At 45.3% G+C, this 17,062-nt stretch overlaps 3 protein-coding genes across 4 annotated transcripts; 1 reads left to right on the top strand and 2 right to left on the bottom strand.

Moving 5' to 3' along the window:
• Window positions 1–4,856: 4,856 nt before the first annotated feature.
• LOC131877431 (uncharacterized) lies at window positions 4,857–7,630 on the bottom strand. Of its 2 annotated transcripts, none has more exons than XM_059223093.1 (7): window positions 7,106–7,630; window positions 6,847–7,033; window positions 6,735–6,767; window positions 6,562–6,627; window positions 5,900–6,490; window positions 5,334–5,823; window positions 4,857–5,264 (listed from the first exon to the last, which is right to left on the bottom strand). In XM_059223093.1, the coding sequence occupies exons 2-7, from the start codon at window positions 6,937–6,939 to the stop codon at window positions 5,044–5,046; spliced, it is 1,494 nt and encodes a 497-aa protein (XP_059079076.1). In that variant the 5' UTR covers window positions 6,940–7,033; window positions 7,106–7,630; the 3' UTR covers window positions 4,857–5,043. The 2 variants fall into 2 exon arrangements, with proteins under 2 accessions (XP_059079076.1, XP_059079075.1); XM_059223092.1 differs by having other exon boundaries at window positions 6,847–7,016.
• A 398-nt stretch (window positions 7,631–8,028) lies between these two features.
• On the bottom strand, window positions 8,029–10,590 carry LOC131877430 (DNA replication licensing factor MCM3-like). Its single transcript, XM_059223091.1, has one exon. It carries the CDS (start codon window positions 10,425–10,427, stop codon window positions 8,106–8,108), a length of 2,322 nt encoding a protein of 773 aa, XP_059079074.1. The 5' UTR covers window positions 10,428–10,590; the 3' UTR covers window positions 8,029–8,105.
• Window positions 10,591–13,464: 2,874 nt separating this feature from the next.
• Window positions 13,465–15,722, top strand: LOC131877432 (leucine-rich repeat-containing protein 59-like). The gene is made up of 4 exons (XM_059223094.1): window positions 13,465–13,863; window positions 13,971–14,030; window positions 14,209–14,472; window positions 14,782–15,722. Exons 1-4 carry the CDS (start codon window positions 13,735–13,737, stop codon window positions 15,676–15,678), a joined length of 1,350 nt encoding a protein of 449 aa, XP_059079077.1. The 5' UTR covers window positions 13,465–13,734; the 3' UTR covers window positions 15,679–15,722.
• Window positions 15,723–17,062: the final 1,340 nt, after the last annotated feature.

The raw sequence follows: 17,062 nt of genomic DNA, 5'->3' as shown, positions 1-17,062 counted from the left end.
ACACAATCTGAACGGCAATTATTTTTTTTCAGCGTGGTCTAGCTAATATTTATTTTCACTTGTTTCAGCATTAGCCTTGAGCCCTGTAGATATTTCAAAAGTTTTTCTTTGATTTATGTATGGTATAAAACATGGGCGTCCACAGAATAAGTTGTCCTGGAGAATAAGTAGTAATGTGTTATTTGGGTTTGGTCGTTTGCTTGCTTGCTTAATTAGTTACATTCAGAACTTGCAGGGGTGCTATTTTCAAGATACCAATTGAAGAACCCTGTTGAGGAGGCTAACCTTTTTACCAATTTTTTCGTCTTGACAAAATGAAAGAAAAATTGAATTGGTCTTACATCTTTGAAGAGAAAAAGCATGAGAGGGGACGCGTCTTCAATATGATGAATGAAATGGACCATTTGTGACCTTACTAATATTTCATCGCGATTGCATATCAACTTCTACGAAGTGGAAAACAATGCCCTATATCCGCACATTAATATGAATAGCATAGATGGACGGACGGAGTTTTTGCTTATCGCACTTTCGAACAAGTGGCTTAAGAATCAACGACAATGTCAAACTCCAGACAAATTTAATAATTGGTTGAACTCGAACACGCAATGAACACAACACATGTCGTATTTCACTTTTTTCGTCTATCAATATTTTTTATCCCAATTCTAGGTTATTTCATGTATTTTTGGCTTAAGGAGTAGTTCATTTTGTTTTTTTGTTTAGTCTGTCCATTTCATGTACTTGTAAATGTAGTCGATTTTTCTTGTTGTTTACAATCCGTTTAGTTTCCTATTTTCTTTTGTTCTATTCCATTCCATTGATGTTAGCTTGTTCTTGTAGTCGAGTTGGTGTATGTTGGCTGAGGCTAGCTAGCTGGTCAGCCAAGAGTAGGTCATGGTAGTCGACCGACTCTTGTCCCTTCTCCTCTGTTGGTAGCCCCAACCTAGCGAAATCACCTATTCTCTTCTTCTTGTCTGTCCCCAGGGAGTACGTTCCTCCCTGGTTTCCACCTAGCACGTGTCTTGTTTACCTGCTCTACAGCTGGTTCTCATTCACACGGGGGTGGTTTCTCCCTTTGGCTCTCTTGGTTCTATCTTCTTCTTCTTCTTCTTCTTCTTCTTCTTCTTCCTCTTCTTCTTCTTCTTCTTCTTCTTCTACTTTTTCATCTTTTATTTTCCGCTCGCTCATTTCTAACGGCTTTTCTCTTGAAACTGAAGGAAGCCTCCAGAATATTTCTCCTAAGAACCGTCTAGAGCTGGTTTTGGATGGGAAAACTCCGTCCTCTATCAATAAGCCTTTCATTATGGAAGCTTTAAAAGCTTGGGTTGGTCACACCCAGACACTACTTGACTGTGGGATGAACCAGTCAAATGTTGGCAAAAGGGACACAGGCACTGACACTCTTGATTTGACAGAAATGCCCCTTGTAGTCAAAGAGGTCACAGAGGTCAGAATGAGTGAGAGCATAGTAGAGACTGCTCTTGAGATTTGCAATGTCCATAAACGACAGAGATGCAAAAAGGCAGGCAAAGGGTGTAGACTGGCTCACCCAGAATGGTGTCCCAAACTTAGAGAGTTTTTGTGCATGAGATCTTTGAGGCACAAGGTATGCCTCAATTTCAAATGCACAAAGACCCATCTCAGGGGCACTACGAGGAAGAGACAGCAGTTGTCTCAACCTCATTGTCAAGTCTCTCAACAGACTTACCCCACCCCTGTCCTCTCTCCTTCGCTATTTCCCTCCCCTTGTTCCCCTCCCTCTTCTACGATCTCACCCTCAATTCCTTTAACCTCTCTTCTGCCCAAACTTTGTAGCCCTAGGCCCCCCTCTGGTCGCCATGAGCCCCCCACGCATCTCTTAGATCGTATGCTCAGGTGGCGGCCAGAGTTCCTTCTCCCTCTTCTCCTCCCCTTTTACCCTCTCCTCAAAGGTTCTCTTATCCTCCACCTAAGATTAGTTTTGTCCAAAAACAGGATTTTTTAAGGTTAGAGAGCCTAGTCAAAGATTTGATAGCCCTAGTCCATCGAAGGGCTATCTGCCCATAAAAGGGCTTTATTTGAATGTGCATTGTCTTATTTCCAAAAAAGACGGCGCAAAGATCAAGGTTCTTGAGGAACTAGCTTTAGATATGCAGGTCTCGTTCATTTCTATGACATAAACTTGGCTTCGACCAGGGGTCTTAGATGAAGAGGCAGCAATGGCTGGTTTCATTTAGTTCGATGTGATAGAGTACGCCCTGACAATCCCATTTTTCCGCATGGGGGCGTATGTCTATATGTTAGAAATGACCTGCGCATTAGTCATGTAAAAATGTCAAATAGAGAAGTAGAGGTCTTAGTTTGTCATCTTCAAGGTCTTGATCTGTCCATTGCGACAATATATGGGCCCCCCTCTTGTTCAGTAAGCTCGTTCTTGCCAGCTCTCAAATTCATAGGAAATGAGTTGGACCAATCAGTTTGCTCAAAGGTTGTCTTTGTAGGGGACTTCAATTTTCCGGCTAGCGTTGTAGAGTGGGAGGGTAGTCCAGAGGAGTATATTCCCGCATCGAAATCGACGTCTCAGTTGTTCGAAAAGCTGGAGGAGTTTGCGATCTTACGCAATTTCTCTCAGCATGTTGGTGTAGCCACCAGAGCGAATAGCGTTCTTGACTTGTTTTTTCCAATGACCCTGATCTGATCCAGTATGTCCATGTGACACCCAGTAATCTGTCAGATCATCATGTTCTCGAGATATGGTCGACCTAGAGTGCCTTAGAGTAAGACCGGTCAAAAATGTCGGTCTGCCTAAGTTCAAGTTCAAAGATGAACATTGGCCGTTGATTATAGAAAGGTTAGGGGACCTTGATCTCATTTCAATGCCGAAAAAGGAACCGTCCATAGATGTAGCCTTCGACAAAATGATTCTAGTTTTTGGGGACGTCTGTTCCACTCTAGCAATCTCTGAATGTGTTGCGCATGGCGGGGCAGAGTCCAAAATTCCGAAGTATAGGAAGCAATTGTTTAAAAGGAGTTGCAAACTAGCAAAAAGGCTCCAGAGCAATTTGAATCCAGTAGTTGTGGCTAGCCTTCAAAGAAAGTTGGGTTTAATCCAAGGTAGAATTAAGGCCTCCATTGAGACAGATCAGTTGAAAAAGGAAAGTAGAGTTGTTCAAGAGGTGAGGTCGAATCCGAAGGCTTTTTTCTCTTATGCAAACTCTAAGAGAAAGATCAAACACCCTGTAGGGCCTTTTAGGGTCGATGGGGAAGCCATAGACAATGTAGAGACTATGGCCAACATACTTGGAGATCAGTTCTCTGGTGTGTTTTCAACTCCACTGAGTTTAGGAGCAACAGTCCATTGCCCTATTGATGAGTTTGTTGGTACTGTCAAGGCTTGTCAAGTTGAGCATGTAGATGATCTCGTAGTCACAGATCAGGATGCTTTAGAGGCCATCAGGGACTTGAGACTCTCGAGCTCCCCTGGCCCTGATTGGGTGACATCTCAGTTTCTGATGAGATGCTCACAGGTTCTTGCTCCTGTTTTCTCGTACTTGATGCTTTGCATCTTGGACCAGGGCAAGTTCCCCTCTTCTCTGAAGGTAGTTCATATTGTTCCAATTTTCAAAGAGGGATCCCTTAGTGACATACATGATGTCAAGTCGGGCGGCCCTCTTGGCTCCATTTTGGGTCCTCTCCTTTTCATTATCTTCATTGCTCCGCTTCAGAAGCTTGGTAATAGTAATGTCAGTATCTCTTCTTATGCTGATGATACAAAATTGGTATTTGGTAGGAATGGTCAGAACTCTGGTTGTCTGTTAGAGGTCCTAGACCAAATCTACTCCTGGATTGCTTCGAGTAACATGGCACTGAATGGAATGAAATTCCGCTCAATGACTTTTGGGTCGACGCCATTAGACATTGCACTATTAGATGATGAAAGTAAGGGCATTAAGCAGGTCTCATCCATGAAGGATTTAGGCGTAGTCCTCCAAGATAATGGAAAGTTCGATGAGCATATCCAGTTGAAAGTTGGTAAGGCTTTTCAAACATGTGGTTGGATATATCGCACGTTTAAGTCCAGAGATAGTATCACGATGCTAACTCTGTACAAGTCGATTGTTCAGCCGCATCTTGAAACTGCTTCATTCACCCATTTGGGCTCCAATGAATTCAGCAGGTTTGCAAAAGGTCGAAAAAGTCCAAAGATGTTTTACTAGGAACATTGAGGATATGAGAGGTCTCTCGTATTGGGAGAGGTTAGAAAGGTTGGGATTGTACATTGTTCAGAGAAGGTACGAAAAGTATCTGATATTGTACGTTTTCAAAAGCATTCATGAGCTTTGTCCCAACCCAGGATTTAGGGTCAATTCTAGTGACCGTAGAGGCTTAATGTGTGTTTTGAGAGCCCCTTCAAGTCTTCGAGAATCCAGGCTAGTTAAAACAATGAAGTCCAACTCTATTCTTTCTCGGGCTCCTTCATTGTTCAATTTGCTGCCCTCAAATATTCGTAGGGCTTATGTAGGCGTTGATCCAGTAGCAGGATTTAAGTCAGACTTGGACAAGTTTTTGACTAAAATTCCTGATCAACTTTATATTCAAGGGTTAGCCAGATCAGCCAACTCCAATTCGTTGGTCGATCAAATGATATATATGAATAAAAGTCAAGTAAAATGAATCATCCTCTCGTCTTGAACTGCTGGGATTCCAATCCAGATAGTGGTAAGGAAGTCCGCAAAAAAAACAAATGTAATTTTTAACCGATACTCTAAATTTTTCTTTTACCTCTTCCGTAAAATCATGAATAAATATGTACTATTTGTTGTGTCACCCTATACAATTATGATATGGAAATGATTATTCTTTTACATAGGAGATTCATGTTAATTTGAATTTATTTACCAAACATGGATGATAAGTTCTTTACCCTTTTTTCATTGTTTGAACTTTTTAGTATCATGATTGTCACATTTGATCAGTAAATGATGATGAATAATGGGTATTTCGCGTTCACACATTGAACATAAAAGGGTAAATATTCACAAAGGATGACGAAGAACTGCCCTAGATAATATTGTGATGGAGAACATGCTTGATTTTTTGCATTTGCATCGAGACGTCTTCCTTCTCCTTTATCATATCATTAATTCGACCTCTCTCTTTCCTCGTGGCCACGGTGAATTTGTTCCCGTCCAAAATGGAACACAGTTCCGAGTATCTATCTTCTAATTTCTCCAATTCCGTCTCCATGGAAGCCCGAACCTTGGCAAACTTGGAACGACGAACTATGAACAAAATATTCGATTTTAGTTTGAGATGTTCAAAAACAATATTCAATTAACACTCTCTCTTACTTCTTTCTCGCTTCCCAAGCTCGTTGGGGGTCTTGATTACCGGCTCTGGCTTGCTATCGTTGCCCGAATGTTCGGCCAATTCAGGTGCCATTGGACGCGAAGAACACTCCTTGATCTCTTCCGTGATTAAAACCTCTTTCCCGGCCGACATATCTTTTTGAGCCGAATCAATGTCCGTTTCTGTGGCGTCGATACTGATCGCTGTTTCTGCAGAGGTAGGATTGGCTGCAGACCCGCTATCAACCACACCAGGATTACTACCATTACTATTCTCCTCCTCGTCTTTCCCATTGACAGGCGTGTCAGGGCGTGACAAGGAAGCTGTTGAGTCGGGCGGCGAAGGCTGAGTGCTGCTAGCCACATTGCGTGGCCGTCCTCGTTTCACGGGTATGTCGATGGGAAGTACGTTTCTACGCCGTTTGCGAAGAAGAGGCGGGGAATTGATATCGTTAGTGGCATTTAGCCACCGATAAGATTCGCGATGCTTCTTCTACGGGACGCAACGAATTGATGAATTGACAGTGTCTAAAGCAGAAACACAAACAAGCATCCCCTTGGGTTCTTACCTCGGTGAATTCGGGGACATAGGTCCGATCCCTGATATCTCGTTTCCGGCCCAAGACACTATCCCGATGTGTCTCGACCTTGGTCAGATCTGGTCCTGTCAAGAGCCCTAAATTGAGCATAAAGGCATTCTGATCAGTGGTGTCGTTCAAAGTCAGTTGTTGCGGAAAAATCGGATCCGGTTCTTCGGCTAAATCTTCGGGTTTGACTTGCAAATCTACTTGAAATTTGTCCAAATGGGCTACATGTGCCGGAAACTGTTCGGGGCCCAACTCAGCCATTGGATCCTTGACCTTGGACCAATGATCTTCCTCGACTTGGACCGGACTCGGGGATCGTGGCGTTTTGATTGGGCGCGCAGCTCGGCGTTTTCGGCGTTTCTTTTGTTGCCGAACCAAGGCCATTCGTTTCAACATGGAGGCTCGTTTGTCCAAGACCTCTTTCGAGGGTTTGGCCTGGCCCGATGGAATCGCCTCCTCCCCATGCCGGATATCAGCTTCGGTGGGGGCAGATTTCGGTTGGACACCTTTGGATTTACCGACATTTCCATAGAGTTGGGCCACTTCCGATCGGATTTTAGCCAAAATGGGTTTCTAAGGGGTGTATGCGTTAGTTAGGAACTATGACCCAAAAGCGTTTCTTATCATGACTTTGTTACAGTTACCTGCTGATCGTTGCGTTGGTACAGGTAATGTCTGACGATTTCCAGGCGCTCCGAGTGAATCGAGTTCTGATACCATGATTGATAATGAAAAAAAGAGAAAAAAAAACCACCCACGTGAATGAACTACAACAATGTTTTTATGCAGAATGTTCCACCCATGGCTTGTTTCCTACCTCAGGTTCCGATTGAACTCGACCTTTCAAAATCTGCAAGAAGACGAACACCATCAGTACATACACATACGTTATGCCAGCTCAAGACTGTGTATGGTGTTTCATCCATTACCTTGAAGTTGTGGAGTAAAACCCGAATATCCTTTTGAATGGCCTCTAATTTGGCCACCAGAGGCGGCGAAACCCCTTCAGGAACCGAGAGCATTTTGGTTGGGACCAACAAACAGTATTTCCCTGTTGATAAGTGTACAGTAGCTTGCCACGATTAGGAGCAATCTCACCCTAGAAAGATGACAATACTATGACGATGATATTGATGATAAAGATGTGATGGAAAAAGAAACAAATAGCCAGGAGGCTCTTACACTCACCTCGATGTTCAATTCAGTTGCGTTGGTCCAGTAAAATGTGATTGAAAGAGGAACACGACGACGGCAACGACGGCAACGACGACAACGACAATGCTCTTTGGGGACGACTGTCCACTAGTTCGAATGTGTACGTACTCGTACATACGATCGAATGAACGTGAGAGGGCGACTGAAGGAAGGAAGGAAGCAAGGAAAGAAGGAGGGAAAAAAAGAAGATCTAGAAGTCAGGAGGAGTAAGAGGAGGCCAGAGGAGGTTGCGAGAACCCCATCCATCCACTTTAAGACGCTCGATCGCAAGCGATCCGCAACACGGACGCTCCACTCTATGAAATAAACGAATGCGAGGATGGCAGATGAATCGTTCACTGGCTGAAATCGGATGTCGGGATCGGTCTAGGAGCCCAATCCGATGACACAGGTTATTTCGTACTGAAGATAAGAACCGATATCCCAGAGTAAATGGTCCTGGTCCAAATATGATCCGATCACGGACGGAGCTCAGAGTTATCTGAGGAGGGCGGCGACGCGACTCTGGCTCGGGCGGCGGTCAACGTGACCAAGGACTAGCTGAACAATGGCGCCAGAAAAGAGCTCCCCGATTGTGGGTTGCGTCCTAATATTGGTTTAGGGGCTACAAAAGGGTCGGCTTGAGGGTTAGGGAGTGGTGTTATGATAACCGTACTCATTTCAGAGCTGAAATGGGATTGTTGGGGCTAACATTGGCCCATGAGTTTTTGAGATACCGAGGCGAATGTGAGACCTATCGGCACTCTCTGGCCGACGCACAAATGAACTATCCCACCTTTTCGGGGCTCTCCCCTCCCTATATGTCTTATTTTTTTTTCTTCCCTGAACGACGATTTATCTACTTGTCGTATGATAGGGCATAACGAGATTGAACAAAACTATTGAAACTGAATGAGTACACTGGTTTAAGATATGTTTATTAATATGTCCGGGTTCATATACAAGTTTGTCAAGGCGGAGCTTAAACGTCAATCTAAATCAAATATAAGACGTTCGAAGCCACCATGACTTTGTTCTCGTCTTCGAGGTTCTTCAGCATGGCCTCCACATCTTTGAGGGAGTATTTGTCCCTCAACTTGTCCTGCACCTCGGGCATGGGGATCTCCTGGCTCATGCCAAAAATGTTGAATAGGTCTTCTTTAAACTTAGTCATGGCCGATTCGTCGATGTTGACCGTGGGCTTGGCGCGTTTGGGTGCGGGCTCTTGAGCGTCGGGCGTTTCAGTTTCGGGTTGAGCGTTGGGATCGACAGATTCTTGGTCGTCCATTTCTTCTTCGGACTCGGCTTCGTCATCATCCCCGTCCTCATTGGCGCGACGTTTCTTGGGCTCACGCTCCAGGATCTTTTGGAAGCAGGCATATTGGAGGAGCTCAATAACTTTCAAGGCATCCTTCTTCTCCACCACTTTCGACAGACGGGCCTTGGCGTGAGCGGTGGATAAACGAATCATGGTCTCCAAACATCGAGCGGTGATCGGCTGAGTCCGGGCCTTATCTTCGTGCGAATTGTCTTGAGCTCGAAGACGGGAGTACTCTTCTCCAATGAGCTCACAAGCCTCAGAGGAGAGCACAGGTTGGATCTTTTTGGCCACTTGGATGTACTTCTGGAGGAATGATTTCGAGAGCACCTTCTTGCTCTTTTTGTTTAGTCCATGGCGGGTCTCCCAAATGCCATGAGCTTCACGCGACTCACTCCGATTTGTGTCCAAGCCGCTGAGGCTGAAACCTCCGGTGGTGATGGCTCCGGCTTCCTCGTGGCTATCCCGATATTGGTGGGTGTGCACCACGTGGTTGGCAATCATGGTGTCCGAGTCGATGTCGGTGGTGTCCAATAGAATGAAAAGCAAATCAAACCGAGACAACAGCGAGTCTTGCAGGCCAATATTTTCCATGGGGGAGCGGAAAGGATCGTATCGACCATAGACGGGATTGGCAGCGGCCAAGACCGAGCAACGGGCATTCAGCTGAGCGTGAATGCCGGCCTTAGAAATGGTCACGCGGCCCTGTTCCATGACCTCATGAATGGCCGTCCGATCCATGTCACTCATCTTGTCAAATTCGTCAATGCAGACGATTCCACGATCAGCCAAGACCATGGCTCCGGCCTCGAGTCGTCGCTCATTAGTCTCCCCATCGGTGGTCACAGACGCAGTCAGACCCACGCCAGACGAGCCCCGACCCGTGGTGCAAATGGCGCGGGGACAAATATTCATGACATAGCGGAGCATCTGGGATTTGGCCACACTCGGGTCGCCGATCAGCAGGATATTGATATCCCCACGCAAGCGCGAGCCATTGGGTAAGTGTTTCTCAATACCACCTAGCAGCATGCACAGCAGGGCCTGCTTGACGTAGGCGTGGCCATGGATAGTAGGCGCCATGGATTCGGCCAAAAGGGTGAAAATATCCTTGCGTTGTCGACCAATACGTTGACAGTCCTGGACGTCCTTAGCGGACAGATCCATCTCGGCTTCGGCGTCTTGCACGAGGATATTATTGGCAATCAGGACGCAACGAAACGTACCGGCCGTGTACCCGCCTTGTTTGGCCGGCAAACATCGATAGTAGCCCACCACCTGAAGGCGATCGCCGGGCTTGCATCGATCTACCAGATCGTGATCGCACAACACATCCACCGAGCGGGGCAACTGTCCGGTAGGCGCGGATTCCGGCGCCTCCTGAATGGTCAGCGATTGGTGGTTCATGTACGAGGACAAGCCGAACTCGGTCTCCAGCGGGTTGCCGTCCTCATCCTGCGTGGGATAGGCGGCCGAACTGGGGAAGGCCTCCAAAGAGGTCAAATCGGCGTAGGTGCGCTCCATGCGCTTTTGCGTGGCCGGACAATAATGGACCGAGCGTTGAACCTTGGGCGCCACCAACGAGCATTTGGTCACAATGCCCTCCACGCACACCATCTTGTGCACCCAGCGGGCCGTCAAGCCGCGCGGAGTCACATGCTGCGAGCCAAATGACCCAGCCAGGCCCACGAACAACTCCGGATGGGCCTGGCCTTTGAGGTAATCGGCATCGGTGGAGGCCACCACCTCGGCCAAGGCCCGTTGCACGGCCACCAGCTCATCGGCCACCGAACCGCCCTTCAACAGCGCTAGACAGCGTTCGGGCGCTTGCCGACGCAGATCGTTGACGTTGAGCGAGAGACGACGCCCACCGTTGGCCATCATGGCGGTGATCTGACCGTGGAAGAGGCCCTCTTGACCCGCATCGTCCAGGACGTCCACGTACAGACGTTGGAGCTCGCGGAGCCTTTGATCGCGATCCATTGAGGACACACTCATGATGGATAAGTTGGGATCACTCAGAGAGAACACAATAGGGCTCAATTGGGAACAACACGAGCAAGCCAAGATCCAAATTCACCACAAGTCAGTCAAGTCACAAGGCAAGTCACAGGTCACAAAGTAGGAAAGAAATACCGCCAAACTTGAAGAAGCCCCCATCCATAAGCGTGACCAAATTGGGTCAAAGCTCGTCCAGGAAGCCGACCAACAAATTCCGAAATTGCTAGGCTAAAACTTACTGCTTGGACCTAGTCGAATAAAGAATTAGCTGCTATTGGAAGGTTAGGTCCTATTTATAAGTGACTTTCTTCAGTGGAGCGAGAATATAAATTAGCATTTTGAATCACTTGAAAATCACTTGAACGTGAGTTCCAGTCCAAGGTCACCCCTGCCATGCTAAAGTGACGGTTAAGCCTGAGTTTTATTTCCGTTCTAATGACTCTTTATATTGATATGTACGGTGATTCTGTTCGAGAGCGGGTCCGAATTGACGTGACGAGAAACTGTATTTACGCGGTCGTGGCGCCATTTATTTTCTTCTCCTGGTCAATCAGTGGTAGTTTTATCTGCCTCATAATGATCATGATGTCCCAATCCTTGTCCATGACACATAATTCCGTCACGCTAAAACCAGATGAAGTTGCCACGAAGGTTCATACCCTTTATAAACTAATTCAATATAAAATATCATGCTCAGCGACATGACCACTGACCGGTCTATTTGTTGTTCAATCGATCATTCCCAGCGAGTATTGCCAAAGTGGTGAATATCGCCCTTAACTTGTTCCACGATACCATGGACGTGATATGTTTGCTCAGACTGATATCACAATGAATCCATGAGTCTCACTTTTTGCACAGATTTCGCAATATTTTACAGTGCCTTTTTGCAATTTTACAAGCGCTTAAACTGTAAAAAGTTATGCTCTTTTTCAGGGGAGAGGGGTTTTGGAATCGTTTCATGAGATTTGAACAGAAATATGGTATTCTATGTGATCAAAATCAGCCCCAGAACATGGATCCAAAGAAGTAGTAATCGAACTTCATCAAGCAGGGAACAGCATCCAGAAAAACTGAGCAACCTCAAAATGAGCAAACAGCAAAGATGCTTTGCAATTGGATGAAATTTTGGAAACATCTTTATGTGATATGGTCGGATTAGAAGATTCTTGAGATATAAGTGATTTCCAATGCTACCAAAAACCAAGTTTAGGGCAAACACCTGGAGAACATTCTGAGAACCAGAGAGCAACATTTTATTGCCCAAAAACTAGCCCCTGTTTTGATGTGGGATGATGTGACACCCAATGGGCTCAAACCACCCCTCATCTTCATACCCAATGGTGTGAAGGTCAAAAGATCAACAAGTGGTCCCATGTGGCCCCAAGCCACATGGCTGGCAGGAAACATTTTTGGCTCCCTTCCTCTCAACTCCAGACCTCAAAGTTTTTTCATAGAGCCCATTCTTGAGAGAAAGGTTGGAGTCAAATCATCCTCCAGTGTTGATCCCCTCAAACAAGTATTAGAAGCTGATTGGGCGGACGTTGATCCTGACAGCATTTGTCCACCATGCCATTTAGTTTATGGAAGACTTGATGTTGTGAGACTCAGGGGAGGTTATTGGCAATGTATTAGAAAGCTTCTTTAAACATCTGTGTTTACTTATCAAATTTGAAGTTCATGCAATGCTGCAAGATTCTTAGTTTTGATGATATAAAAAGTTAAAGTTGTCACACTTTTTTCGTGGTTGCCCTGTGAATTTGACTCGCCAAGAGCTGCATTGTTATGGGAAGAGGGCAAGGTTATTTTGCTTGGTATTACACAAACCTGCTCCTTTTTGTATAGAATTCAACTATTACGTTGCCATTTTTTTTCAGTGCTATTCATATATTTTGCTCTATCATCCATTTCACAAGTGACTCTTTGGACTAATGAAAGAACTTGTTCTCATGTCTTGGCATCCCAAAGCAGATCTAAAAAGACCAACAATTATTAAGGTCCTTCGTGACATCTGCGTGTGGGTGCCCTGATATTTTTTTGGTCTTGTTTCAAGCTGACTTGCCTGAGCACAAGCTGATTCTAAAGGGAAGCCCTAGAGACCCTAGCATCCAGGGTCCCTAGGAAACCCTAACAATATTCATAGTATCTCATTATTGAAATATCAAACTAAGGAAGGTCCCAGTTAGATTAAAGTACTTTTAGTTGAAAAAAGATGTTTATTTTGGTTTTTGGACTTACCTCACTATTTATTCCGTCCACAATGATTTCCAAACATATTGCAACCATGTTCCATGTTGAATCATGAAGCCCCAAATTTACTCTAATGTTGATTTTAAGAGCACTTGGTGTCTTTACTCTTGTGTTCACAAGCATAAGAGGACAAACAGATTGCATTTTAACACTTGGAAAAACGGCCAAAGCAATGATTGTTCAGATTTCGTGCGTTATTGATGCCCATGACATTTCTTTCACTATTTTAGGCCAATGACATGGGGTTTCAAGTTAAATAGTTCAAAAAGTTTTCATGTTGGGCTAAAAAAAAAGCGAGGGAACAAAGAACGTTTTGTCGAAATATGGCTGTAAGTATTGGATTATCTGCCATGGGCAACAAAGCTTATTGGTGAATCTGCCTGGCTCAACATGGCAAAGAGGTTTCAATAAAAATTGCCATAGATGAACCCAAAACTTAGAATGGAAAAATTAAAATTGCCACGCAGCTAGGACTACACCTTCCACTAAATACCCTAACACAAGCATGTTTACCATCCACTACATGCTATCGCCAGCTGTTGTTTGATTGAAAAATTTTGATCTTGTGCAGGACGAATGAGTTAGTAAGAGTTGTTACCTTTTTAACACTGCCTAATTTCGCGCCCACTGTCCTGGCCCTGGCTCCTGGCTGTCCATAGGCCTCAAGCCGTCCCGAGGATGGCTGTGAGGTTTCCACATCATTGACGGCTAGCGCCCTCTACGTATGAGGTTGTGCGCGAGACTGCCTCCCTTCTCCAATGCCCTTCTCGCAAGCGCACTGAGGGAAAGAGGCAAAGAGCCACGGAGGGAGCGACCGGGAGCGACCGAGAGCGACGGAGACCGTTCGTTGATATAGATCGTTGCCACTTTGGCCTGTCATCATCACTTTTTCGTGGACTGCACACACACACATACACACTGGCAGTCTGGCAGAGCATTAAGTTGAGACTCGAAACCCGTAAAAGCCGAAACGTGAAAACGCCTCGCTGGCCCCATCATCCCTCGATCCACTTTGAGTAATTGATCCACGGTCCCTCTTCATCCCGCCGAGAGCATGAACGGAACCTCCGGAACGGGCGGGGCCCACGTCGCCTCCGGAAAAAACCCGTTGCGTGACAAGTTGGACGACGATATCTTGGATTTGAGTCTTATGCAGCTCCAAGAAGTGCCCGTAAAAGACATCGTGAGTTCACGCCCCGAATTCATCCCAGAAGAGATAGCTCTTGCCGCGAATTTGTGGCAGGATGAGAGGAGTATGTGTAAATGGGATTTGATTTGATTTGATTGCAGAGCGGTTTGACCCGAGGCACGACTCTGGACTTGTCCAACAACCAGTTGCGAACCTTGCCGGTACGTAGGACAACCAGACACACACACACACTTCGTCCATTCATACATTGATTCGTTGGTTTGGTTCATATTATTCACTATGGATGGGTCGATGGATGCATGCATGCATGGATGGATGCCCTTGGATTAGGTGGTTGAAGCATTCATTGATGCATCCTTGTCTCCTCTTTCTTGGCAGGATTCGTTCGTCATGTTGAGTCATCTGGTCAAGTTGGATCTGAGTAAGAATCAGATCTACGAGTTGCCCGAGTACTTTGGCCAATTGCGCCATTTGCGCCACTTGGACTTATACTCGAACCAGCTGGAACGCCTCCCGGTCAGCTTAGCTCAACTCAAGCACCTCAAGTGGTTGGATCTCAAGCATAACCCGCTCGTGCCGGCCTTGCAGCAAGCCGCTGGACCTTGCATCACTGCCTCGGATTGCTCCATGTGCGCCAAGAAGGTTCGTACTTTCATCCTACCTCAACCATACTTGGTCAAGATTGGGCCGAGACCCCATCAATTCCAGATACGAGTGTATGTCAAGAGAAATTGAGAGCCCCGATTGTGTTAAGTCGCCCTCTGAGGCTGGATGGTATGGTCTGAGTGAGTGAGCTTTAGTTTCTGGCTGAAATGAAAGCAAATACAAGTGGGTGCAGGGAGCAGGAGGACGTGTTGGACTTAGATCCTATCATTCAGTCCCATGAATGCTCCCATTCAGTCCGACGAATGAGGTTCTCAATCAAAAAATAATAATGGTGGCCTTTTGCAGGTGGTAGTGCTTTTGCAAAGCATGCAAAGTCAACTTGACCGGGAGCGGCAAAAGCATGCGCTCCAAGAGCAACAAGCCGAGCAACGCCGACAAGCCCAAGCCGACGTGGAGCGCGAGCGAATGCGGGCTAAAAAGAAGGCGGCCAAAGAACGCCGCAAGGAGGAAAACCAGGCCCAAAACGCCCGGGACAATTATGCGCACGAGATGGAACGTCCTCAAGCTCGTGAGCGAGATGGTGGCCAAGCCAATGGCCATGCCGCCCACTCCACCGGTTCGAGTTCCACCCGCAATGCACCCCGCGGCTGGTGTTACTCCCTCTTCATGGTGTTAATGGCCTGCGTGTTCATTAGTTTAGCTATGGGCATCTCCATGATCTGGATCTACACTGGCGGGAAACTGGACCAACGGAACATAGAACGCGCCTTACCCGTCATTCGTCAAGACATCGACGGGACCGTGATGCAAGTGGGCCGGAAACTCGAGGACACGTTTCAGAGCGGTTTACAGATCGCCGCTCCCTATTGGCAGAGTCTAAAGGCCAACACTCTGTCGGCCCGAGAAGAATTTTGGCGCCGCCAGAACCTCGTGTCCACTTACGTGAATAAGAATCTGGGTCCCACGGCGTGCGCTTACGGGAATCAGTTGAAGGCCCATCTCATTTGGTTGCGGAGTCTGTTGATTGACGCTTGGCTCCGAGTAAAGCCTCAGTTGATAGAGTTTTGGGTGGGCATCCGGCCTCATTTAATACAAATGGGTGAATACATAATGGAGCGTCTTCGTCAAAGCATGTTTTGGTTGGAGACCAATGGGCCCATTTTCTTGGCGTGGTGTCAACGCCAATGGACCATAGGCTACCAGACCGTAGCTCAAGCCGTTAATGGAGTGATCAATGGTTGAATTTCGAGCATGGATGCCAGTAATATATACATATATGCGTTCCAGAGCATTTCTTTTTTTCACAAGGGGGATCCCTGGTGAAATCTCACTATTTTTCTATTTTCCATGCTCGACTGCGCCTTGCGCGGCATCATTTTTTTTATTATTTTCGCTTTGTTCGCTAAGATATAATTATTGATTATGATTTTTTAATTAATGCTTGGCTGTGCCTCGCGCGGCATAGATGTCTCGTTCAATGCGACTTTAAGTCTCATATAGAGCCATTCTATTATAGTGGCTCTAGTCTCATACATGATATAAGTCTAGTTCAATGAGACTGCCGTATGACCAAGTGTTCCGTGTTTATGATGAGAGCGCTTGCGCGTGCCACCTGCGGCGGTCTCGTTCAACAAGACTTTTAGTCTCATACATGATATAAGTCTAGTTCAATGAGACTGCCGTATGACCAAGTGTTCCGTGTTTATGATGAGAGCGCTTGCGCGTGCCACCTGCATCCGGTCTCGTTCAACGAGACTCCAAATATCTCAAATAGATAAATGCTTTCTAATTTGAAAAATGATTTAAGGAAATGTATTTCTATAATAAAATATACAACGAAATGTTGAATTGGATAACCAATAAATTAACACAAGGATTTAACTTTGTGGGAGAAAAATTATCTCAAGGAATTAATTATGTGAGAAACTCCTTAAATTCTTTTCTTAATAGAAACCAAGCTGTACAGCAATAAGAAGATATCTCAACACTTAATAAAAGTTATATTGGTGAAGTATCAACTAAGAGAACCTATGGAACTACTTTAACTTGGAAATTTATAATTACCAAAACCAATGGAAATTTTGCAAAAGATGTAGGAGAAATTTTAAATGAAAAGAGAGTCATAAAATGTCTGCAGGATTATTTCCAAAGATTTGGAGCATTTACATTAAATACTAATTTGAAAGTTCGGTATGTAAAAGAAACAGAAAATAGCAGAATTTTTTATGAGCATGGGTTTCAGAATAAATGACATATGCCAATAACAGATTTGTTAACAGAATTGACGAATTTGAAGGTAATGGATCTGGTTGGCAATATCATGCCTGTGTGGAAATGACTATGCGAGCAGATCAATATGATCCCTCAACTAATTTTCAAAAAAGTTAATAAAGAATAATATAGGATCTTCATATATAAAACTTCCACAAACTCTCATAAGAACAGGAGCTTATATTAATTCAAAAAATACTGACAATGAATGTTTCAAGTATGCTATCATAGCAGCTCTTCATCCACCTAAATATAGTCCTGATAGAATTTCTCACTATAAGCCATATTTGAATGAGGCGAATTGGTCAAAGCTCACTTTTCCAAGAAGATTAAATGAAAAAGATTTTGAAAAATT

This window comes from Tigriopus californicus, chromosome 3, assembly GCF_007210705.1.
Source record: "Tigriopus californicus strain San Diego chromosome 3, Tcal_SD_v2.1, whole genome shotgun sequence".
Lineage (NCBI taxonomy): Eukaryota > Metazoa > Arthropoda > Copepoda > Harpacticoida > Harpacticidae > Tigriopus > Tigriopus californicus.
The sequence above is the reverse complement of the archived record's forward strand: the minus strand, read 5'-3'. Positions and strand labels throughout refer to the sequence as shown.